At 43.3% G+C, this 25,149-nt stretch overlaps 1 protein-coding gene across 1 annotated transcript; it reads left to right on the top strand.

Annotated features, from left to right (window-relative positions):
- Window positions 1-359: 359 nt before the first annotated feature.
- NPS (neuropeptide S) lies at window positions 360-4,908 on the top strand. The gene is made up of 3 exons (XM_036386264.2): window positions 360-403; window positions 2,935-3,016; window positions 4,699-4,908. Exons 1-3 carry the CDS (start codon window positions 360-362, stop codon window positions 4,906-4,908), a joined length of 336 nt encoding a protein of 111 aa, XP_036242157.2.
- Window positions 4,909-25,149: the final 20,241 nt, after the last annotated feature.

Here is a 25,149-nt window from a genome sequence, read left to right on the forward strand (position 1 = left end):
AACCTCAAAAACCTGCAAGGTTTGATAGGTTCAGCTGTGAGTTTTGTGTTCTTCCATATGATTTTTGGGGGAAAACCAAAGGAAAGCAGCATTGAGGTTCAATACAGCATCCCTCCAACAAGGCAAGCAGGAGGGATATTGTTGCTGATACTGCTGCTGGTTTATTCTGAGAAAATACAAATTTTATGGATGCCTGGAGGTTTTATTGTGGTTCTTAATGATTCATTTGACCTCTGATGGCTGCCAGTGAACCCAGCCTGGGAGCAGAGCCTCTGCAGACAGAGCAGGAGACAGAAATGTCAATTGCCACTTGTTCTGTTCAACCTGATTCCTCCAAACCTGAAGTGGGAATATCTGGAATGGAGCTAAATCTCCATCTGTGCTTCAAGCATGCAAATCACAGGTGTGTTGTGTTAAACTGCATCCTGAAAATCTGGGAAAAAAGAACCTCCAAGGAGGGAGGAGCAAATGAGAGGTTGGAATGTTCAGGAAATATTTTTGTGCTTGTCTGAGGGGGGGGGGCAAAGCCCTTGGGCCCTGTGGTGATGTCTCAGTGACTCCTGCCTTGGTGCCACCTGCATCTCCAGGGGAGGTTCTGGTTGGATATTGGGGACATCTCTTCCCAAAAAGGGCTCTCCAGCCCTGGCAGGGGTGGAGTTCCAATCCTGAGGGATTTAAAGCCCTGTGGATGTGGCACTTGGGGACGTGGGGCAGTGCTGGGGCATGGTTGGACTCAGTCTCAGGGGGCTTTTCCAACCCAAACTATTCCGTGATCCTATGGTTCTTCAGTTCCAAAGCAATTTGTGGTTTCTCACCTGGTCAAAACCCCTTTCTTTTAGAGGGATGTGAGAAAGGTGAGGATAGGAGGGACTGACCAGGCCCAATGGGAGAGCAAACAACTCACAACTTTAAAAATTAAGTCAATAATGCACCAAAGTTCATGCAGAGAGTCTCAGGCTGAACCTGGAAACCCTGAGCTTTAATCACCAACCTGTTCTGGCCCTCACCTTCCACAAAAAGTGTTGTGTGAAGGTTAATTTCAGATTAAAACAGAGTTGGACTAAATGCAGCCACAATGAGAGCTGAGCTGAGCAGTGCCCAGGCAGAATCCAGCCCAAAGTGCTTTTCTGTGCAGCAGGAACATGACCCAATCCTCTTATCCTTGGACTTGGAGGTCCTGGATGAGGGGAATGGGAGGTTCCATTCAAAGACAGGATTTGCTCTCTCAAGAAGGCTGGAAATGCAATAGTCACCTGTTCTGCTGATGGCTTTATAAAGAGTTTAAAGCTGCAGGCTTTAAATGAGGCAAATTTTATGCTCATTTCAGCCCTCATGGGCCTGGAGAATCCCAGAGAGCTTCACCAGCAACCACAATTCTTTTAAAACCACTTTTTCTTTTTAGAAAGTCATTTCAGAGTCTTGGATTTTCTCAACCTCGACAGGATCAGCACCACCATGATGAGGGAGAAATGGCCAACCACAGGCAGAGATCACATCAGGAATTTTTGTTTAAAACTCCTAAAGGTTCTCCCATGCCACTGGGTTTCTCCTCACAGTTCTTTGGCTCCTGGAAGGAAATGCACTTTATCAGGAGACTGAATCACAGCATCACGGGATCATTATGGTTGGAAAAGACCTTTCCAGATCGTCAAAATGAGCTGAAATATTGCAGTGAAATTTGGCATCATTTATAGCAGCTCAGTCTCCCCAAAGACCCACACCAAGGTCCCTTCTGGAGCCCTTCTCTGCTGATTTTTCAGTGTAAACACTAAAGGAAATGCAACACTTGGGGTTTGTGCCTCACTGTGTGCATGTCTGACACTCTGTGGTTGTCAAAAAATAATCCTCAGTGTTTTCTTTCAAACCCTGGAATGGTTGAAGTTGGAAAAGCTCTCAGATCAGCGAGTCCAAGCATTAACCCAGCATGTTTTTGTAGAAGTGGTGCTCATTCTGAGAAAAAATAAATGGAATTTAATGTTTTTCAGCATTCCCTGTGCAGCCCAACATTCCCAGACCTTGTGGGATTCAGCACTTTCACACCAATCTGGATAAATAAACCAAAGAATCCCCTAAAATACTGCACCATTAAATTTGTTGCAGCAACAAATGATGCTTTTAGACATGAAACATTTGCTGTGTTGCTGGAGATTACCAGAGTTTATTAATGAGATTAACAGAGTTTATTGGTCCTGTAGAAGTTTGGATTGGCTAAACTCAGTGTGGACTGAGATATGGCTGCATAGTAGAAATTAATGTCCAAAGAATTTTAATTGTCAGGAAAAAAATTCATTTGGTGTATTTAGAACTAAGCACATAAAAAAATAATGCTGGGGTAGAAAGATAGAAAAACAAAAATATTCTTTGTATTGGGCTGCTTTGAGTATAATAAGACTCTTTGAGGATTTTGTTTTACTTAAAATGCACTTTTAATGTTTCTCCCTCGCTGCCAGGCTTTGCAAGGTCTCCACCTGATATATTGGAAGTGGCAACAAACTCTTGAGATGGATTTTTGAAATCTTTAGACCTCTGACCAGGCTTGCAGTGATGACACAGAGGTAACAATAAAACCACTTGAGTGACATTTAATGGGACACTTTAAATGAAATCCCCGGGGTTGGTGATGGCAGCTGAGCGTGTTCTTGCCATTTTCCCATTTAACAAGAAGAAAAGGCCAAACAAGGAGCAATTAGTCAGAATAAAATCAGCTTTGATGACATTTTCCCTCCTGAACTCTGGTATAAAATGGTCACCTGAGGAAGAACTGAAAGGATATGTGAGGAATTTGGATGTGGAGCTGCATGTTCACACACACAGTGCTGGGTAAAAAATGAGCAGGTAAAGCCACTGCGGGGTTCTTGGTGCATGGGATGCTCTCTGTTCATATTTTGCTTGGTTTTGGTCCAAATTTTCATTAATCTCAGCTTTTCTTTGAAGACCATGCAGGTTAAACTTGGTTTTCATCCTGTGGATCTCCATGACATTGGTGTGCTCGGGTTTCCCAGTTGGCCCTTCCATGGTAAGTCCCATTCTCCAATTACTCCCAGATCTGTTTCATTCCTCTTAAATTACTTCTTTATTTAAATTAATTTTGTTTGCTTGGTTGCTTCTTTGCTGCTGTGTTTTTTATTTTTTATAAAACAAAAGGGCTTTCTTGTATTAAAGCTATTGGTTAAATATTATTACCTAATTTTCCTGGAGCATAGCCTAATTTTTCCTGGTGTTATTAATAAAATATGCAAGCCTCTGAAATAATCATGTGAGCAACTCAGTGCATATTTAATGTGGTGTGTGGGGAGTTGAAATCCTGGATGGAAGAGAGAAAATCACAAATCTCCTCTCCATTTAATCTGAATTCCTTGCAAATCTCAAAGACCTGCAATTAGATGTATATGTATTAATTTCACTTATTGCTAGTGAGTTTATCAATTAATTAACTTATTTATAATCAACTGATTTATTTAGACACAGCTGGATGTGAGTAGCCACATTTCCTAATGGATGGGTTCTCTTTATGGTGATGATATCATGGTTAAAAGGACTTTAATTGCTTCAATAAATGTCATAATAAAAGTTATTTGTTCAGGAAATCTAGTGCAATAGCAGCTAAAAATTCAAAAGGAGAATTTCTCTGTGCCTGTTTTTTTGGTTTTTATAGGTTTTTTTTTTTCCTGGCAAAAAGTGTTTTTTCATGTTAGGGAGAAAATTCAGTCTGGGAAGCGCCTTGTCAGTGGCAGAAAGTGTTGGTTGCAGAAAAAGTCATTAAACAAACAAAAAATTAACTCAATAACCAGTATTAAAAATGAGCAATAAAACACTGAATTAAAACAAATCCTAATTAAGTTTTACCAGCAATTCCAGGTGTTAATCCTATGGCTTTGCATGGAATTTTTAGAGATTACAGAATATGACTTTAAGATGGAAAATCAGCTGAGAAATCAGGATATGGTGAAATACACACAGAGCAACCACAGACGTGCCAGGAAATGGTTTTATTTTATAATTCAACAGTAATTAAATGCAGTTTATTTTAAGGGCTGTTGAAATATGTGAAAGTTTTTATGTAGTTGGCATTTTTTTGTCCTATAGAGTGCAAGTAAAAGGAATGTGTGCAAAACCCTGGATTTTTGTCCAAGCCTGGATTTTTATGCAGACTTTTTAAAATTCCCATTACTATTTTGTCATTACTAAACTTATTCAGAACTACTTCCAGAATTGGTCATAACTACTGGAAAGCATCCTCCAAATTTTAGCTTTACAGGTATTTTTGTTTTCTCTTACCTGTAATTTCAGGCTCAGATGTTCACCCAGGTTATACAAAGCTGGTGTTTCATTTTTCCCTGAAAAAATCTCATTTTCCAGCAATAAACACCTGTGTTGTTCCAAGGAAACTATGTCACAGCTGGTCAGCATCACAGAAAACAATTCATATCATACCCTAAACGTAATTGTATCAGTATTTTAGTCCAGAAATGTATTAAAAACAATGAAAAAAATCTGATTTTGAACACGATAAATCCTTAGAAAGTAACAGCTCATCCCTGCCATTCAAAGCATAAATTGCTTTTGTGTTTCTACTTTGCTCCGTATCCTGCACAAGTCCTGGCAAATACACAAATCCATAATTTTACCTTCTCTTATCTCTTTTTTTGTTTTCCCCCTCCTTGTTTGCTTGTTTGTTTGTTTGCCTTTAATCTCCAGAGCACCAACCCCTTTTATTTGACCTGCCAGCTGTATGGGAGATGGGATTCGTGCCTGGTGCTGCTGAGCAGCTGCCTGTCCAAGGTGGGCAGGGGTGAGGAGCTGCCCCTTGGGAAGCCTCTCCCGGAGTCCCCTCTCCACAAAAGGTCCTTCCGCAACGGCGTCGGAGCGGGAATTAAAAAAACTTCCTTCCGAAGGGCAAAGTCCTGAGCAAGTGTCCCAAAGCCCGGCCCGGGTTTTGACATCGGATGTTCCAGTCCTTGCTTTGAGTTCCTTTTGGTGTTTTTCTCTGACGAGGCCACCTCTGACAGAGTCCCCACATGTCGCTCCCCAAGCGCTGCGAGCCGAGCGGAGCAGACGGGAGCGCTCGGGAAGGGCTTTGCTCCCCAAGTCACACTGGCATAAAGTTTTGTCTCGAAATGAATGTTTTCATTTGCTTAATTTCCCTCCTTTGTCAGGCTACAGGTTTTAATCAAGCTGCTCTTTGATTCATACAAAGATAATCCCGTGCTTTGAGGAGATGTGTGCGCGCAGCCTGTGGGGAGGACGGAGTATTCCCAAAATCCCTCCTCTCTGCCAGGCATGAGGCATCCCTGTGCTTTCCCATCCCAAATCACATTTACTTGAAGGCAACTGGTAATTTAAATAGAGATTTAAAGTACACTTCATTTCAGGTTTCCAATGATATGAAGGGCCACTGGTGAAACAATCAGGCCCTACTTGTAACTTCCACTGGCGTTTTAATATAGTTATTTAAAATGACTTTGGCAGGGAACAGTCTCTGGAGATGTCTCATCTCATATCCAGAAGAATCTTGGGAAATCACTTTAAGGCAGGGTATCAGCACCATTCCCTGTGCCTCAATTAATTGACTTAGGTAGGCAACACTCAATTGATGAAATGTGCCAAATCTAGGATTTTTTTTTAATTTCCTGTTGGTAAAAAAAATAAAACATGGAAAAAGTCACTTGATGTGAAATATGTAAATGTGGTGTGGAGGAAAGGTCACACACGTGTGAGTTTTACTTGTGGCTGTGTCCCCTGAGTGTAACAAGCTGTGCCCTTGGCTTGACAATGTGGCAGAGTGTCTCTGCAATGCCCTTTGCAGTCAAAGCTGTGATACTAATTATAATAAATCACTCTGTGGATGTTTTCTAATATTTCCCTGTTAAATATCATGGCTCAGGAGATCGTTTTTAACCCTACAGTGAGGTGGTTTGTTGTCATCACCTCTGTGATGCCCTCCCTGAGCTCATGGGGTAAAGTGAGCCCAGCATGGAGCTGTGCTGGTGGGACAGCAGGTTTTTCTGGATGATTTCTGGCTGATCCAAGGAGATCAAACACATTCCTGCCTGTCTTTGTCCAGGCTGAAAAGTTTAACACATCCTGGGTTTTAAAGTCGCTTAAATACTTGGGTTCTTTTGGGGTCATCTTGAGTTTGCTGAGTTGAATGGAAATCATGGAACCCAGGAACCATGAAATCCTAGGGACCATGGAACCCAGGAACCATGGAACCAAGGAACCATGAAATCCTGGGAACTATGGAACCCAGGAACAATAAAATCTTAGGAACCATGAAATGCTAGGAAGCATGGAAGCATGGAACCATGAAATGCTAGGAAGCATGGAAGCATGGAACCATGAAATCCTAGGAACCATGGAAAATGCCCAAGGAGTGTGCTGGATATTTATTATCCTTGGGTACTATCAGATGGGAGCAAGCCCAGGGTGGCACCGTGGTGACACTGCAGCTGGTCATGGCCCTGGGTCACTCCTGGCTGCTGGCATTTCAGCCATGCCAGATGTCCTGCAAATTTTCCATCCCAAACACTCTCCGGGTCTCTCCAGGACTCCCCAAGGAACAGAACTTTACTGCCTTTGGCCATGGAAAAAATGAAGGGCTGGGAATGATTCCCGGCTGGTGACAGAAGCAAAAACAGTTCCTGAGTGCACAGGTTGTCAGTGGAAGCTGTGGCTGCCCCTGGATCCCTGGAGGTGTCCAAGGCCAGGCTGGACATTGGAGCTGGGAGCATCCTGGGATGGTGGAAGGTATCCCTGCCATGGCAGGGGTGGAATGGGATGAGCTTTAAGGTCCCTTCAATCCAAACCAGTCTGTGATCCCATGATTCCATAATTCCATGAATCCATTCTGCATCTGCACACAGCTGTGGGGATGGAGGTGTTTTGTCCCAGGGCAGAGCTCTGTCCTGCTCATATCTCCACCCAAACCATCTTTCAGGAAAGCAAAAAAAAAAAAAAAAACCAAATTAATTCAGATTCACCTTTGTTTGGATTTTGAGATCTGTTTTTGCTAACATTTTCCTACATAATGAATATGTTCCTGCCTTGGTAACCTGGGATGAGCAAGGTTGTCTTTAAGCCAAGAGAACTCTGCATGGAGCTTGGGAAATCAGGCTCTTCCCTTTCATTTATTGAGCAGGAATGAGAGTAACTCATTTAGTGTTTTGGCATTTGTCTTTGGGCAGGGCATGTTCCAGAGGGCTGCAGAGCTGCTGTCCTGCTCCCACAGACCTTCATCCCCTTTTATCAAAAAATAAGGGATGCAAGAAAAATTGGCTGCTGGGAAAATCCCATTCTTTATGGTTTTAGCCGGTCCCTGACAGGCCACACTCCAGCTGGAGGGATCTGCATGTACAAAACAATGGGACCAGGAGGCCACCAAGAGCCATAAGTCACCTAAATCACCTAAACCAGGGCAAGCCTGGAAAATGTGGATTGTCCAGCTGCCTTTCAGGAGTTCTGTCACTGGAGGGCTGATCTGGCCATCACCACCCACAGAAGACTCCGCAATGCTGAACGCATCTCTGAACTTTAAAGGTGGCTTTGTTTTGGAGAGAACAGAGAGTGACCTCAGTGATCTCTGTCAGGAAATAAGGATCTGAGGGGGCCATTGCCAGGCACATTAATTTTTATGCTGACAGGAACTGGAAATGTGGCAGAAAATGTCTTTTTTTCAGTAATAAGTGAACAATGGGAACAACTATAAGGGTGCCAACCTGCACCATAATTAATGTGTTGTCATTAATTTTATTTCTTTGTGGAGAGCAGGGATTTGTGATGCTGTGAGAAGATAATTTGTGAATTCCTTTACTTTTTTTCTTGGCTAACATAACAGAAAGGGAAAAGATCAAAGAGTTCAAAGAGTGGGAAGAGGGATGCTTTGTGTGGGGATTGAGGAGCAAGTTGGGAAGTTGGGAATGCTCTGGCCAGTCTTGGCTGAGTAATTCAGTGACTTTGGAAAAATAATTTCTACTCAATTTTCCCATCTGAAAAATAAGGAACTGCCTTCATTGAGGCTTCTTAACTGAGCAGTGTCATGGCTGATGGATTTGGGAAGAGTTTTGGGACAGAAAAGGGTGGTTTCAATAGCAAGAAAGGCTGAGGGAGAGGACATGAAGAATTCCTGAATCCATAAGGATTTTTTTCCTTGCTTTGCTCTCTAACTTTTATCTACCTCTGGAAGCTTTAGACATAAATTTCCAGTGATGATTCCTTGTTTTTGGTCTGTGAGAACCATTCCTGAGCTCAGCAATCACTGTTTGGAGCAGCCAAACTCAATTCAGCCAGTTTTGATTCTAGTTCAAAGTAGAAACCAGATTTCCCTAGATTTACAGAATAAATTACTTTTATTTTCACATTTATTGAAGAATTCAACTCCTTTTAACTGTGATATCATTGCCATAAAGAGAACTCATCCATTAGGAAATGTGGCTACTCAGATCGAGCTGTGTCTAAATAAATTGATAATAAATATGTTAATGAATTTATAAACTAGCCTGTGCTGGGCCCTGGGGTTGGGCTGATGCTACCCTGAGGTTGTGGGAGCTGTATTCCCATCCCATCCCATCCCATCCCATCCCATCCCATCCCATCCCCACATCTGGAATGGCACCTCCCAAGGAGCAGGATGTGTCACCTGCTTCTCCTCTGCTCCCCAAAAACCATCTCTGCCTTTGAAGGAGGTTTGAGGTTCCCACTGGTGAACCTGAAGAGAACAAATCCCATAAAACACCACCAACAAAATCTGCCCAAAGACAGGAAGAGGAATTAACACTTTTCTTTTTCTTCTTCTTCACAGATTATTGGCAAGGAAGGCAATTAAATAGCCTGATGTAATAGCACCCAATTAACTTGCAAGCCTGAAACTTCCCTCGTTGTAATGACATCCCAATACTCAGGTTTCTGATTGCCCAGCACATATTAAAGTATGGATATCACATTTAGGTTTCCTAATTTGCTATTATTTGCCTGTATGTGGTAATTTATTCCCTGAAAATACCAAGTGGAAGAAAGGGAGAAGTCTCTTGCTGCTTTTAACTCTGGATATAATTTTGACCTTAAGAAAGAACAAGACAGATATAAGAGAGTATATTAGATGTTATTATTACCATAATAAAAGAGAGATAAAAATCATCATGCAGAAAGGCTCTAAGACAACTATTAACCATTTGTCATATAAAGAAAATCAAAATTTAACTTATCAGAGAGTCTGGCGCTTTAAAGATTCATCATGAAAAATTACTTTGAAGCATGGAGCATTTATGCAGAACGACTGATGAGCTGTCTGCTTAAATGTTGAAAGAGTTTGGGGAAAGATTGAAAAAATGTCAAAGATATGCCTTGTATCAGTCTCACCATATTTAAATTTATTTTTGGGGGTGAAGCAGCAGGGCAGGACTTTTTTCTTTAAGGAAACAAACTGGAATTCACTCTCCTACCCCAATGGGCCATGGCTGGTGAGAACAACTGAGGTCAGGATGAACCTTGGTGACTGGGAAAGTGACACAGCTGAGTATCAAACATCATAATGTCTGGGGCTGGGCTACAGAGCAATCTTTGGGGTTAGGGCAATTTTTCTGTCTTTGTGGAGAGAGGCAGACTTTTTCTTCTAATTCCTTCCCAGATTTGAAGTCACTGGCTTGATGATGCTGGAAAAGAAGGCAATCTTAAAAGCTTGGTCAGCTGAGACCCATCTTGTCAACTTCTTTGGTGTGAACCTTCCAGAAGACATGTAAGGGCCCATTGTTAATAATCTTGTCACCTTAGAAATAAAGGGATGGGACTATTTTCAGGCTAAGAAGGATTTATTGCTCAGACAAACATCAGTCTCAGAGTCCCTGAGATTTCAGAGGAGCAAGCATTCAGCCATAGCTCAAGAGCAGTCACAAGTTCTTTGTTACAAGGCACTCTAGAACTTTCTAACCCAATGGACAGGTGCCACAGGGTTTATTTTGCTTTTCTGACCCATCACCTTTACTCACTTCTGCTGCACTGAGGATACTTTTGTCCAATGGGCTCCTGTCTCACAGGCACACATCTGCTTCTGTTCTGACTTCTGAACTCTCAGTTTATTCCACACAACCCCACCCCTACATTATAAACCCTTCACCACCTTATCAGTGCAGTTTCTCCCTTACTTCAGGCATATTCTTACTTACAACTATAGAAATATGAGTTTATGATTTTTCTGCTTAATATCTGTGTATTGTATTTTTACATCAATCCAAGCTTCTCCCAAGGCTGCAGATCAAACCCTTCAGTGTCTGTGGGAGTTTCTGTTTTTCTGATTTTTCTGATTCCCCCAAGAGTGACAAGAAATGGAGAGCAGCTCTCCAGACATCCTGCCCACATTTCATCCCCACTCACTGGAAGAACAGGGAGTGACAGAGCATCTTCCACAGGTTTTACTTCAGAACATTTGACACGTTCAGGGTCGGAATATTCTGTGTTCACTCCTGGTCAAACCTGGTGAGTCTCTATGGCAACCCTGGAGCACCTCACAGAGCTCTGAGCGCTCAGAGATTCCCCTGCCCGCAGAGCTTCCTCACAGATTCCTGTGCTTTGAGCCTGGGGGCTCTCCTGACCCCCTAGACCTAAACTGGGCTTTCCAAACTGCAGCCAAATCCCAGAGCCTGGAGCTCCACACGGAGCCCAGCCTGCTCTGCTTGGCTCGGTGTCTTCATTAACATCTGAATTAGCAGCATGACACTTGGCTGAAGGCACGCTCTGGGAGGATGCTGTGGAAATTTATTGTTAAACTCAGTGATGTCAGCATCGTTCCAGAGTCATTTCAGTCCCCCAAGCTCTGCTTCGCTTTATTTTATGACTAAAAATTGCCATTTTACTAAAAATACTATTTTGTAAGTATAAAACTCTCAGTAGATGATGGTTACCATGTTGCAGAGTGGTATTTTTTGCTTCATTTTCAGGTAAAAATCATCAATTAGTTGAAAAGAACAAATGGCTCTCAACTTGAGGAAATAAATGTATATGTGAGTAAAAATGGGTGAAAAAATTATATAATGAATTATGTAAATGTTCATGTTGATTAATTTACACAACCTTAAAGGAAAAAATGTATTGTTAAACTCAGTGATGTCAGCATCATTCCAGAGTCATTTTTGTCCCCCCAGCTCTGCTTTCCTTTATTTTATAACTAAAAATCACACTCTCAATAGATGATGGTTATCATGTTACAGAGGGATATTTTTTATTTCATTTTCAAGTAAAGATCATCAATTAATTGAAAAGAACAAATGGCTCTCAACTTGAGGAAAGAAGACTATGTGTGAGTAAAAATGGGGGGGAAAATTATATAACAAATTATGTAAAATGTTAATGTTGATTAATTTACACAACCTTAAAGGAAAGAAGATAATTTATTGTTAAAATCAGCATAATTCCAGAGTCATTTTGGTCCCCCCAGCTCTGCTTTACTTTATTTTATAACTAAAAATCACACTGTCATTAGATGATGGTTATCATGTTGCAGATGAATATTTTCACTAAATTTTCAACTAAAAATCATCAATTAATTAAAAAGAACAAATAGTTCAAAACTTGGGGAAAGAAGGGTATATGTGAGTAAAAATGGGGGAAAAATTATATAATGAATTATGTAAAATGTTAATGTTATTTAATTTACAGAACCTAAAAGGAAATAGGATAATTGCCCCATGTGGGTGGAATTGGGCTATGAAAAGATAATTATGAACAAAAAAAAAAAATCAATGTTTTCCCTGTTGCAAAGGTGGGGTGTTTTTATATTTTCTTTGCCTTTCTGCAGATATTAATGATGGTGTCACTGGATTTCTCATGGAACACCCTGAGCAGAGAGGGATCCACGAGGATCATCAAAGCTCAGCTCCTACAAGAATCACCCTCATGGATGCCCCTGCCTGCCAGGAGCTGGGCAGGCCCAGCCAGACACAAACTCCACATCAAATCCATGCAGCTCAAGGCCCTTTGAAAAGTCCAAATTTTTTTCTCTATTTCTGCATCGAGCTGGCATTTTCCTAAATTCCTACCAGCTAAATTTCCTGATTTTTCTGCTGTCAGTGCCCAGGTGTTTGTGCTGCACTTTCTGAACTCCTCAGAGTGGCTTTTTCCAGAGTGAGGCAGAAGCCATGTGAGGATGAGGTCTCCAGGATCCCTCTGCTCTTTTGCATATGGAGCGTGGTGCCAATTTGCATATTTTGATACTTGAACTTTACAAATCACTCCTTATGATCAACAAATAAGGTGTCATTTACGTGCTTGTGCTCAGGAAATGAGTTACATTTATCTTGCCTGTGTTCTCAAGATGGATTCAGGTGTTTTGGCACAGAGCACTCGCCTCGCCTGCCTCATGCTGTTCACCTGTCAAAGGCTGTACCTCTGAGCCTGTAACTGCTTAATTAATGATATTAGAGATGCTGTAGCCTTATAAACTGGATTGTGTGGTTACTGGCCTAAGCTGAATGTTTTTCAAAGGCATATTCTATAATTTAGATTTTTATTTAGGTAAAATGCCTTGTATTTTAAATTAATTTAGTCATATTGCATTAAAAATATATATAATTTTTTAAGAGTCTGATGGCTGAAGACGGTTTAATTTGACAAATTATTGCAGAGTGTTTCACAGATGTGATTGTTCATTAATGCTTATTAATAAATGAGGATGAGGCCCTGGCACAGGTGCCCAGAGCAGCTGTGGCTGCCCCTGGAGCCCTGGCAGTGCCCAAGGCCAGGCTGGAATTGGAATTGGATTGGGAATTGGAAGGTTGGAATGGGATGGGATTTAAGGTCCTTCCAGCCCAACCCAGCCTGGGATTCCATGATCCCCTCACACCATTTGCTGTTCCTTACAGCTCCTTTCCAGCTGCCAGGAGCTTCCACTCCACAGCAATATTTATTTACTGCATTTCCAGCAAATGCAGAAATTTTATCGTGTGTGCAAACCGTGCAAAGAAATGAATCTCCCTCGTTATCCTGGAATTATGGGATGGAAGGGCTCCCACATGACTCATCCCTGGCACTCACCAGCGGTCACTGCAAGCAATGTCTCAATAGCTTCATGTCATATTTTGGTGGTGATTGCAGCACAGTTGTGTGATTTCCTCAATTCCATGCTGAATAAATAGAAAAGGCCCTGGTCAGCAGGAGCAGAGGGGTTGGGGCTCGTTCCTGGCTGATGGAGCAAACCCAGGGGATTCTGCTCGGGGTCACTGACAGCTCTGATTTCTGAGTCACTTCTGAAGGCCTGACCTTGAGGAAATGCTTCCCTTTCTCTGGAAATAAAAAGTGGATTTCACCTGCCAGAGGGGGAGAGGGGAGGGATTCTTCCTGCTCTGGTAATAATTTGGTGCTATGGGTTGCAGAGGCAAATCCAGGAAGGAATCAGGAACCGAGTTTTCCAGGCAGGAATGCTGCACACCTGACATGTAGCCTGGCAAAAATTCCGTCAAACAATGGGACCATTTCTCCTTTTCCTACAGGAAACTCCTCCACATTCCCTGTGCCACCTTGGGCAGGATTCTGCCTGATTCTGCCTCTGCACTTGGCTCTTACATCCAAAATTTTGAACTTGTCCTTTTTCCTTCCACTCTTCTATTGATGGGATTCTCTGCTCCCACTTGGAATTTGTGTGGCATCCAGACACTGCAAATTAATTTGTGTCAACACAACTGCAGGGAAAATCATAACTGATTATGGGAACAATGGATAACCAGGGATTGGCACGGGGGAGATTCCCAGAGCAGCAAGGATGGGTTAAAACTGGATCTCTAATTCCCATATTTTGGGGGGGGTGTTTTGTCCTGCAACTTCCACAAGAAAAGGTTCCAGGGGAGATAAAAATCTGTGGTGACTTCTGTACATTTTGCTATTTATTTTTTTTAATGATGACAAGCTTAGCTTAAAAATTAGGTGTGACTGGGGATGGGAGAAGTGGTAATACTTTCCTAGCAAGCCTGAAGCCGCTGCAGGTTAGCATTCCATGATTATTTTTGTCAGGAAGATGAATGCCATCCTAAAAAAAAGTTGGAAGCTCACAGCACCTCGGCTTTGATTTATGAATATTGCCACAGTGGATGTTGGAATGGCATTCTGGATGCTTTGTGGGTTTATGGCTATGAGACATTCCTTGGGCTGATTCAGAAACACTTTTCCTACACATTTTAAAGCAACTTTTGGTCTTTGGCTTTTTTTTTTTTTTCCCTATTTTTTTTCTGGCTCGTCTGTAATTTCAAAACACTTCTGGAAGTGAATTGAAGAGGTTGGAGGATTTAGGAGATATTCATCACACAAAATTCGTGGTCACCTTTTAGCCACCTCTAGTTTAATACCCTGCAATGTCAAGGAAGGGCTCCACTGCATTAATTCCCACAAATTCCAGCTGGGAAATCAGGGATCCCTCACAGAGAGCTGTTGCAACAGGAAATATTTCATTTGTGTGAGGTTTTATCAACTGCCCACCCTCCCAGCCATGCAGATATCATTAAAAAGTCGGTTTTGAGAGAAGATTTCCCAGCCCTGTAGTAGTTTTTAAATGAGAATAGCAGCTTTTGTTTGGAGCATGGTTGTGCCCTCAGCCCCAGCCTGCCGAAGCACTTTGCAACCGGAGCTGGTTAAAAAACCTTGGGAAAAAAGCAGGAAAATGGGAGAGTGCCCTCTAACGTCAGCAAATCCAAGCAAAGGGATTAGAAAGCAGCCCAGGGAGATGGAGGGACAAGGACTGGATGAACAGAATTTGGAGTAGAAAAGCAGAGGAGCATTTGAAATTTGGGGCTTTCAAAAGCAGCAAATGCAGCTGAACTTCCTGGAAAAGCCAAATCCGAGCCTCAAATTCCATTTGTTTCTCAAATCCTCCCCCAGGTGAGGCTCCATCTGTTTCCTTCTTGCTTTTTAGTGGGATGAACATTTACTGGGATGGAATCAGATGATGCCTTGTGACCACTTCTGACCTCAGCCATTCCATGATTCTGTTTTCCATGGAAAGGTGAACTCTAACTACAGAATATTTCATGACAGTTGTTAAAACACTCAGATGAAGTAAAATAAACACGTCCTGGATCTGTTACCGCTTCCTATTGCAACAAACGTGATTTAAAAATATCAAAGATGCCCAAAAAAGAGGAAAATTCAATATTTGCATGAATATCAAAGGGTAGTGAACACAGGGAGTGGTCCCAGTGTGAGGTCCTGCTCTGTGAGTTCACCTCAGCAGATTTGGGGCATTTGTTTTCCCTTGCTGCCCCCCAGCAGATTTCTGAGGATTTCACATTTTTGGTGTCACCACCAATCCACACCCTGGCACCAATGCTGCTTTTCCAGGGAGAAGGGCTTGGGGAATAAACATGAAAGGTGTTCCCAAAACACTCCAGACTGCAATGTTTAATTTTTTGATCACTCAGGCAGCTCCCAGCAATATTCACAGGGGAAGGACACCAAGGTGGATGCAAATCCAAACCTGATTGAAACATCAATCACTTATTCACAGAGAAATATTTACAGTGGGGTTTTTTAAACTTGACAAAGGGATAATGAAATGTGTCCCCTAGGGGGGTTTAGGGGCAAATTTTATTCCAAACATTTGCAATAAATGCAGAAATTGTGCGCTCACCAAGAATTGAAAAAGGCCAGGAATTAAATAAGCCCCAGAAGGGTTGAAATCAGGCTGGCCAGGACTTTTCTCCAAACAGTTTTCCACTGGAAAATGCCAGATCATAATGAATGAAGTGACCTGTGGAAATCAATCACTCCTGACAGAGTCACAGCGAGGAGCATTCCCTGCCAGCTGTCCAGCTCCTGCTCCATCTCCTTGCAGAGCAGAGCCAGGATGTTCACCCACCTGCACACACATCCCATGTCCCATGTCCTTCCCAGGCCTGGAAGCCACCAGTGACACTGAAATTCAGTGTGACCTTTCTGCTGAGCTGCATGACAGATTTCCTGAAGAGACACATGCAGGTGTGTTGGGTTTTTTTTTCCATTTCTTGTGTATTTTTAACCTCAGAATTACCTGCACTGATTTCTGGTCTCCTGGACAAGAAAGGAGAAGCAAATCCAAGCTGAAAACTATGAAAAAAAGCTCTGCCAGTCTCCCAGAGCACTGGCTCCAAAAGCCCAGCAGGTTTACTGACGTTAGCAAGTGTTTATTCCTTGTTTTCCAGAGAATCCAAAGCAGGCTGAGCCCTCCTGGTGCTCAGAGGAGAGGGAAGTGCCAGCCTTGGAGAGCTGCCACCTCGACTGGCCATGCCCAAACTGCACTGCAGGTGCTCCCAGGGGCTCAGCAGCCTTTCCCAAAGCCCAGGACATCCCTCATGGAGGATTATCCCCGCAGCTCCTGCACCTGCACTGCTTTGGGTGGCATGGGGGGATGTGGAGGGGAGCAGCAGCAGTCGGGATCCACTCCCTGCTGGAGCTGCTGGAGCTTTTCCTGCCACACAAAAAAAAGAGAGTTTTGTTCTTTTTTTCCAGCTGGTGTGTTTCCCAGCCCTCCAGGAGGTGTTCCCACCTGCCCTGGCAGCAGTTTTGGGCACACCTGTGGGCAGAGGCAGCTGGTGCAGATGGCACGGGTGGCACCCACGGGGAGGAGGGCTCGGGCCCCCTGTGCTGCCAGGGGGATGGTGCTGCCAGGCACAGGGGCCAGATGGCTCCCACTGATCCCTCAGGGTCCTGGTGCCTGGGAATCCAGCCTGGAAAACTGGAAATTTCACCTGGAATGGCTTCTGCTGATCACTCAGGAGCCTGTGATTCCAGCCTGGAAAATTTAAACATCATGTGGGATGGGTTCCACTGATCCTTCAGGATCCTTGTGCTTGTGATTCCAGCCTGGAAAACTTGAAATATCACATGGAATATCTTCCACTGATCCCTTAGGATCCTTGTGGCTGTAATGCCAGCCTGGAAAATTTAAATATCATATGGAATGTCTTCCACTTCACTCAGTGTCCTTGTACTTGTGATTCCAGGCTGGAAAACTTTAAATATCACCTGGAATGGCTTCCAGTGATCCCTCAGAATCCTGTGATTCCAGGCTGGAAAACTTTAAATATCACCTGGAATGGCTTCCAGTGATCCCTCAGAATCCTGTGATTCCCGGCTGGAAAACTTTAAATATCACGTGGAATGAGTTCCAGTGATCCCTCAGGATCCTTGTGCCTGTGATTCCATACTGGAAAACTTTAAATATCACGTGGAATGAGTTCTAGTGATCCCTCAGGATCCTTGTTCCTGTGATTCCAGGCTGGAAAACTTTAAATATTACGTGGAATACACGGCAAGGTGCATTGCTGGCAGCTCAGGAGGGAGGGCTTGGGAAGGAATTTCCAGGCTGGATGCTGCAAGCTGCTCCTGCTAAATGCTGACGAATGTTTGTTATCTCTGTTTAATGAATTCCACGGGCAGAGATGGGGCTCTCCTGCACACAGGTCTGGCTTAAATTGAGATTCAGGGGAGGGATGGGAAGGAGCCATTGCTGGGTGTGTGGGGAGAGTAAGGGAATTTGGCCATGCCCTCCCTTTCCAGAAGCCATTTCCAGCCTCTCTCCCCAAACACAAATCCCACAAATCCAGTGGGCAGAAGCCAGGATTAAATCTGTCATGGTTTTATTTCATTCCAGCACCTCTGTTTGAAATCTGAACTAACTTGCAGAGGAAAGCAAGGAGCTCTCTTAGACCAGAATTCCAGCAGCAGGAACAACAGGCAGGCTCCAAAGGGCAGTAAAATAGTCCATAACCTGTAAAAAACAGAGCATTCTGCAGCAGTGACCGAGGAGCTTTTATCCTGTATGGATTTCCTTTGAATTTTAACAAAGGAAACCAAGGAACAAGGAAGATTCTCCCACTTTAATAGCAGAAAGAGTGGATTCCTTGGGAAATGAGTGGGATGCCTTTTACCTTTTCCTAATGAGGACACTGCCACCAGCTGGTTAATAACTGGGACTGAGGCTTTGCACAGAAAAAATTACAGTGGGGGGTTTTATCCCACAGCTAAGCTGTGGGTGATATTTGAGGTCAACATCTTTTCAGAACAGAAAGTAATTGATAATCTGTAGTGATATTTCTTTTCCAAACAGAGGTACATGATAATAAAACAATGAATGCTTTTTGTCTGAAATATCTTGTTAAACAAGGGTGGCCAGATCATGAGGCACTTTTAGCACCTTCCACCTTCATGGACTGTGTGACCATCTCAGGTTCCTCTGCAGCTCAGACACCACAAGGTTTGGAGCTGATTATTTTTCAATTAACAGTGAAATTAATTGAAGGTTTGAGATACAAATTAAAATGAATTTGCCTTTTTAGATCCATGGGTTTTTACTGGTGTCCAACATTTTGCTGAGTCCCTGGAGCAAACCCTGACAGCTCTGGGTTCTGAGGGCAGCACAGGCTGCAGTTCTGGGTCCTGGTGCCAAAATTTTGGGATGTTTCCATCAAATCCTTAATCCTGATTTTGTTAAAACTTCAGCAGCGGCAGCATTGACATTTCAATGGCCATGGTGGGTTTTGAGACAATTCCTGTGCTCAGAATGCTCATTTCAGGTTTCCTGCAGCAGCCAGAAAAATGCAGCTCAGCTTTTTAAAGCTGATGGAGCCATCACTGGGAAGAGAACTGTTGTAAAAGGAGGGTGAGGCTCAGAGGCACAACTCTGGGCTCAGGGGGGATTCCCAATTGATCCTGTGCTGGAGAGACAGAGGATTTATTGCAGCCTGGCACTGGAGAGCAGCAGGAGATGTGTTTCATGTCAGAGGTAATAATTTCCCTTACAGGTGCTGATCTCCTTTGGCCCCAGACTCAGGCACTGACTTTTTGTGCTTGTGATTCACTTCTTTTATTTATTGTTTTTTTTTATTGGGGTTTTTTTATCTCTCAGCAAGCTGAAGCCATGAGGAATTTCAGGACCCCTTCTCCAAGCTTTGGCCTGAGGAGATTTGCCTGTGATAGCACAGAATCCACAGGTCCTGGAGGCTGGAAAAGAGCTCCAGGGTCACTGAGTGCCCAGTCCCCACCTTGTCACCAACCCAGAGCCCTGAGTGCCACTCCAGTGTTCCCTGGGCACCTGCAGGGGTGGGAACTTTCCTGTTGTCCTTCTCTGGACACTCCAGAGCTCTGTGGCTCTGTCCTGCACCTTGAACCAGGAATTCTCCCTGGCTTTTGCCACCAGACTCAGCTCAGGGCAAACCTAACCCATTTTTTCCCGCATTAATAGATTTAAAACAATTAAATACATTATTTTTAAAAAGTAATGATAAAATTTTAAGTGACTCCAAGTTTTCTGTGAGCTGGTTTCAACACACCAGCCCACAACTCCTGCTTGAAGCTCTTTGTGGTGTGGGGTATTTTTTCCCAAAACAACCTTCTAGGATGTGAGACCAAATTAATTGCTTCTGTTTTCTCCTTGGAAACAAACATTTCTCCAATGATCCAAGATCTCATTAGGCAGCACTGAAATATTGGTTTTGTGCAGGGAGGATCTGGTTTGTCATGAGCTGACAGCAGGTATTGGAGCTTAAATCATGCCAGAATTGGAACTGTGTTGTCTGTGCCCCTTCCACACCCTGAGAATGTCCTATTCTCCATATCCATTGGAATTCCTGAGTGGAATATTCACTGCTCAGCAACAACAACAAGCACATTTAAATCCATTGCTTTAATTGGCTGCAAAAATTTTCCTCTGGGAGGGAATTCAGGACATAAAACATTTTACAACACTGGTGCAGATTATGTCATGCTCTCTCCCAGCAGTGCCATTCATTTCAATGGATTCCCTGCAAAACAGGGGAGAGCCAGTGGAGAAAAGAGGGAATCCAGCCCCACACCTGGCCAGGGATGCTGCTGACACCACCAGAGAGGTAAAGCACCCTAAACAAAACAAAAAAACATGGGTAAAACACCCGTGGAAACTCAGCCAGGAGGAGAAACTGCTCTCTTTGCTGTATAATAATCCTGCTTGGAGAGGAGGATGAGGGGAGGATGAAGCTGCAGTGAGCCAGGGGCACTCTTTTCCCCAGGGCAGACTTCTCCAGGGATTTAGGGGAATTTGGACCCCTTGCCATCATGTGGCTGCTGCTTTACCCTGCCTGAGGCATGGGCACGAGCTGGGAGCTCCAGAAACTTGGCTTTGGGGGAGATGCTGGAACTCCCTGATCTCTGAGGACACTTGGGATGGCCCCAGCACAGATGACACCTCTGGGGCTGCAGGGGACAGCTGGGTCCCTGCTCTGTGGGCAGCCAGAGCCACGATGGAGCTGCAGGTACCAAATGGGAGTAGCACTGAAAATTTCTTTGTTTTATGGATTTCGCCTCAGTTTCTTGGGTTTGGGTTTGTTTTTTTGTTTTTTGTTTTTTTTTTTTCCTATTGTTGGGTCTATTTTAAGCAGGTTCAGGAGGGACTTTGCTGCTGCACAGCTCCTGCCAGGAGGGCACAGCTGGGGGCTCAGGCTCTGCTCCAGGGAACAGGGACAGGAGCAGAGGAAATGTTGCACCAGGGGAGGCTCAGGGTGGGCACAGCAGGAATTTCCCCATGGAAAGGGGGCTCAGGCCTTGGAATTGCCCAGGGAGGGTTGGAGTGCCCATCCCTGGGGGTGTCCCAGGAATTCCTGGAGGTGGCACTCAGGGCTCTGGGCTGGGGACAAGGTGGGGAAGGGGCACAGCTTGGACTCGATGGTCTCAGAGGTTTTTTCCACCCAAAATGATTCTGTGATTTTGGGATATGATACATAAATCACTGCATACTGCCAGCAGCAGATAAAGATCCAGACCAGATTCTGAAATTTAAGTTATTCCATAACTAAACAAAAACTCATTCCAGGAAGATATTTGGGACACCTGCCTGTTTTCAGCATCCATAAAGATCATTATAGATTTTGACAGTACTACTCAATTAGAGGGTCTCTTATCAACAAAAATTAATTGAATATTTGAAGTCAGTTAACCAATGAAGTCAGGATATGAAATAGTCAAATTTAAACTGAAAAGGTGCACATGTATTTGGGACAGGTAAGTGCATCGTGCTGGTTTGGATTCCCTGGTAACTCGTGAAGTGTCTCAGGACAACTGCACTTTAAAATTGCAGTTTGGGTCTCTGACAGGCTGGGAATATCCATCTTCCAAACCACAGATTCCCAGCACAGTGGAGAACTCTGTGTTCCACCAGAGTTTATTATGAGCTACACAGAAATCCTAATTGCTCTTCTAATTGCCAGCAAGTCTGGCAGAAGAAATAGAGCATTTAAGGGGTGGATCCCAATTGTTCACTGAACACAGAAAAGCGACAAGAAGGGACAGATTTTGTGTCACAGCAAAGCTGATGTGTCCCAGGAGGATGTGCTGGCTGGAGCAGGCTCCCATGGGCAGGGAATGGTGCTGGATCCCAGGGGGGATTGGGTCAGATCCTGGGATAGCAACACAAGTTCTGCAATATTGACTATTTACAGAGTCATGTTTCTCTACAGATCTCATTAACTGTCCCCTCATTAACTACAGGGTAATTGGGCACTTCTCATTTCACAAGGAGGACATGTTGACCTTCAGTCAAACTCAAACAGACACTTCAGGGGAAGATTTCGAAAGCTCCTTTTGGAAAAATGAAAGTGGTGGCATGTCAGGCATGACAAACATCTTTATTTTCTCCCTGTATGTTTCTGAGGCTTGACTTCTGATTCAGCACATGAACACCTGCAGGAAAAGCTGTTTTCCCAATGTTCTTGGCAGATTTCTGCATGGGATTATTTCAGATTGCAATGTTTTGCTTGCTGATAAAATGTACCCAGGGGTTCCTATTCCCCTTTGATAAAAGAATTAATAGAATAAAAGACAAAACAGTCCCTCTTACAAGATGTTTGCACACATTACGGAGTTGTGAAGCTTTCTGAGGGTTACTCATCCAAAAATGAAAATAAAAGTAATGTTCACTGATGATTTCTGCAGTAATTTAGCAGATTACCAGCTAATACCAGCAATATATTAATTGACTTCTTTTCCCAAGTCCTCCTTAGGGATACCTGGTCAATTTTGAAGGCAGATTGAGAAAATATCTCTGGATTTAGGAAACATGACCAGCTAGCAGAAATGGTGGTGATTTTCAGCAGAGATTTCTGCAAACAGAGCTGTTACTCCTACAGGAGATTCCTGACAGGTCCAGAACAAATATTCTGACAGCAAATCGACTCCTGAACTGCGTGAGACAAACACTTCAAAAAATGCTGTGTGTTGACTCAGTCAAAGGTTTTCTACATTGTTGATGAACTCAGCTCTTGCAGCCTTCAGAAGAGAGATTTCTGTGATTTCTGTGTTCCTTGGTGTATCCTTTGTGTTCTCCTTGCAGGAATTCATTAATACAGCAGTAATCAGTTAATTCTTACACATCTAAAAAGCCTTTTACAGTGGGCTGTGAGCAGCACCTTCAAATTACACCTCAGGAATGAAAGTGTTTTCCCTTCAGGAATTGCTCCATATCTCCCAAGATAACAATGCCCCCTCTTTTCCATCATGTTTCCCATGGAAACATGAGACTTTAGAAGCTGGAAAGGACTGCCCTGAGGGGGGAAAATAACAAGGAGAATGGAAAGTCCAGGCTTGTGAAACCATTTGTCTCCCAGTGACTAAACAGAGAGTGTGGATTTCCATTTTGTATTTCCAATCCAGGCCTCAGTCAGCAAGGCCGAGGCCTCCCATGTGTCACCACCATGTTTGGCTTCAAAAGATGTTTCCTCTTCTCCTCCTTCTTCTCCCAGGTGGCTCCTGCCTGGCACAAACAGCACTAAACCAACAGATGTGGGGGGTTTGATGCTGTGAGTCAGAAAAATCAACTCCTGAACAAAAGCTGAAAGAGACTCCAGAGATGGTTCAGGCCCAGATCTTGTGTTGCCTCCAAGCAAAACCATTCTTCTGAACAACAATCCTGCTGTGACAACAGCCAGCAGCAATGCTCCAGACACTGGGAATGAGGAAGTCTAGACAGCTTCTGCAAGAGCAATTAGGAATTCTTCAGATGTCTCCTGCTGCCATTGAGTTGGGCTCATTTTCCTCATTTCCAGTGGACAAGAACAGCTGGCTGCTGGTTTATGCCCCTCAAACAGCCTCCCTTAGTCATTCTTTCCTTATATTAAACTAAATCAGAACTTTAAACTTCTTGTTAAAGAGTCGTGGGGGTTTTTTTTGAACTTCTACAGTTCGGCTGTGACCGTTCTGAAATTATCTCTTAAATTAAACCTCTCTTTTGCACAATAACAGCTCGTATTCAATATCCTCCCTCTTCCAGCAATTCCTGAAGAATCACTGCATAGAAAGCCACTCCTACCTGAATTTTGCCTTTCTGAGTGTGTCCCAATTAATCATTTTCCTGGGGCAATCTTCAGTTCTGGTTGTTTGGGTTCTTTTCTATTGTGTGACACTGTAATTTTTACATAAATGGAAATACTTAAGAGAACCAGGCCAAGAAGAGATTCCTGTGAATGCACATTGAGTTATCCCCAAGTGCACCAATGAATTGCTTCCTGAGGGGTAGAAAACACAACTTTTTCCCAACAAACACCCAAATAATCTGGTTCTACCACAAGATTTTATTACAAAATCCAGCAAATTACGCAGGAGAAAAAAAAAATCCACTTCCAAATTTCACTGCTGCTCCAAAACAAGACATGAACTCTGTCATTAGCTTTGTTTTGTCATCTTCTCTGTCTGAATTTTAAAGCTCTGCACATAAAGCAACCAGAATTGCTGCTGGATTTGGAGGCAGGTGACATTTGTGGATGGCTGTCATCGCCGTCGGATGACTCTGGTAATGCTCTAATTATGTGTAGTGAGTTGTCTCTAAGTGCTGGATGAAAAGCTCCCTGCATCATTAGGCACCTTGTTGTTTACTAAATGTCTTTTATGATCCTACAGGGGCCCCAGTGAAGGTTTGTGGCGGTGATTACGTGCAGAATTTCTATTTTTGGGGTTTTTCTAATTCAGCCGTGTGTTTTCACTCCGGGCTGAAATCTGGTTCTCAGATGAGACTGAGATTAATTACTGAGTTTAACAGCAAAGTTCAGCCTGGCTGGATTAGCTCGAGGGTGGCTCTTTTAGCATTAAAACAGCAACATTTTCTAAAATATTCTGGTTTTGATAGAGGGTAAGAATTTAAAAGGAAAGATCACATAGCCTGAGGTGGAATCATGGAATGGGTTGGGTTGGGTTGGGTTGGGTTGGGTTGAGTTGGGTTGGGTTGGGTTGGGCTGGATTGGAAGGGAGCTTAAAAATTGTCTACTCCATCCCCTGCAATAAGCAAGGACATAATCATCAAGATTATATTCCTGTTTTTCTGTGGACAAGGTGCATCATCTCTCTGGACTTCTTAATATTAACCATGAGACCCAACTACTTTTTCTTTTAAAAAAAATGTTTTTATTAATAATTCTGTTTTGTTTTTTAGGTTTTTTTTTAACCACAATTTTGAAAAATCTCTAGCTAGATGGAAATGTTAATAAAATAATGTGCTGTGAAGAAAAAATTAAGACTGTCCTATGCTAGCTCTACAGCAAATCTAAAATAAATTTGCAATTTAAAAATAACACCAAAAAAATAATGGGTTTTAAACCAACACAAATGTGATCAGTTGGAAAAGCATGTGTGTTGCTGGTGGAGGAATTAGAGTGGCAATCTGACACATAGTCTGGCAAGGTCTAATATTAGGAATATTTTCTCAAGCACTATAAATAAACTGGAAATAGCTGGAAGGATTCTGTATGTCTGACTCAGCTGGTGCTTCCCAGAAAATTTTTCATCAGTCCATGACTATATTTTTTTAAGTTACTGTAATTTCTCCTTGTTTTGCAAAGGAATTAATCCATGGGCAGTGGAAGATTTCCAGTTTTAAAGTCCCTCTGTGTTGACCTGGAGGGAGTAATTTCACATGGGGCAGAAGGACAACAGGGGCTGCAGCCACTGGAGGAGATTGCTCTGGAAAATTATCCAGGACTGGAGAACAGCAGAGAAAAATGTCTCACCAAAAGGTTGGGAGAGCTGGGGGTGCTCACCTGGAGAGGAGAAGGCTCCAGGGAGAGCTCAGGGCCTAAAGGGGCTCCAGGAGAGCTGGAGAGGGACTGGGGACAAGGCATGGAGGGACAGGAGCCAGGGAATGGCTCCCAGTGCCAGAGGGCAGGGCTGGATGGGAGATTGGGA

Source organism: Molothrus ater, chromosome 8 (genome assembly GCF_012460135.2).
Source record: "Molothrus ater isolate BHLD 08-10-18 breed brown headed cowbird chromosome 8, BPBGC_Mater_1.1, whole genome shotgun sequence".
Taxonomy (NCBI): Eukaryota; Metazoa; Chordata; class Aves; order Passeriformes; family Icteridae; genus Molothrus; species Molothrus ater.

Bases quoted from the DNA above. Each gene is read 5' to 3' on its own strand.
- NPS (XM_036386264.2), top strand. From the start codon at position 360: ATGGAGCTAAATCTCCATCTGTGCTTCAAGCATGCAAATCACAG. The intron at 404-2,934 runs GTGTGTTGTGTT...TTTTCTTTGAAG, and splicing joins TTCAAGCATGCAAATCACAG to ACCATGCAGGTTAAACTTGG. The intron at 3,017-4,698 runs GTAAGTCCCATT...TTTAATCTCCAG, and splicing joins TCCCAGTTGGCCCTTCCATG to AGCACCAACCCCTTTTATTT.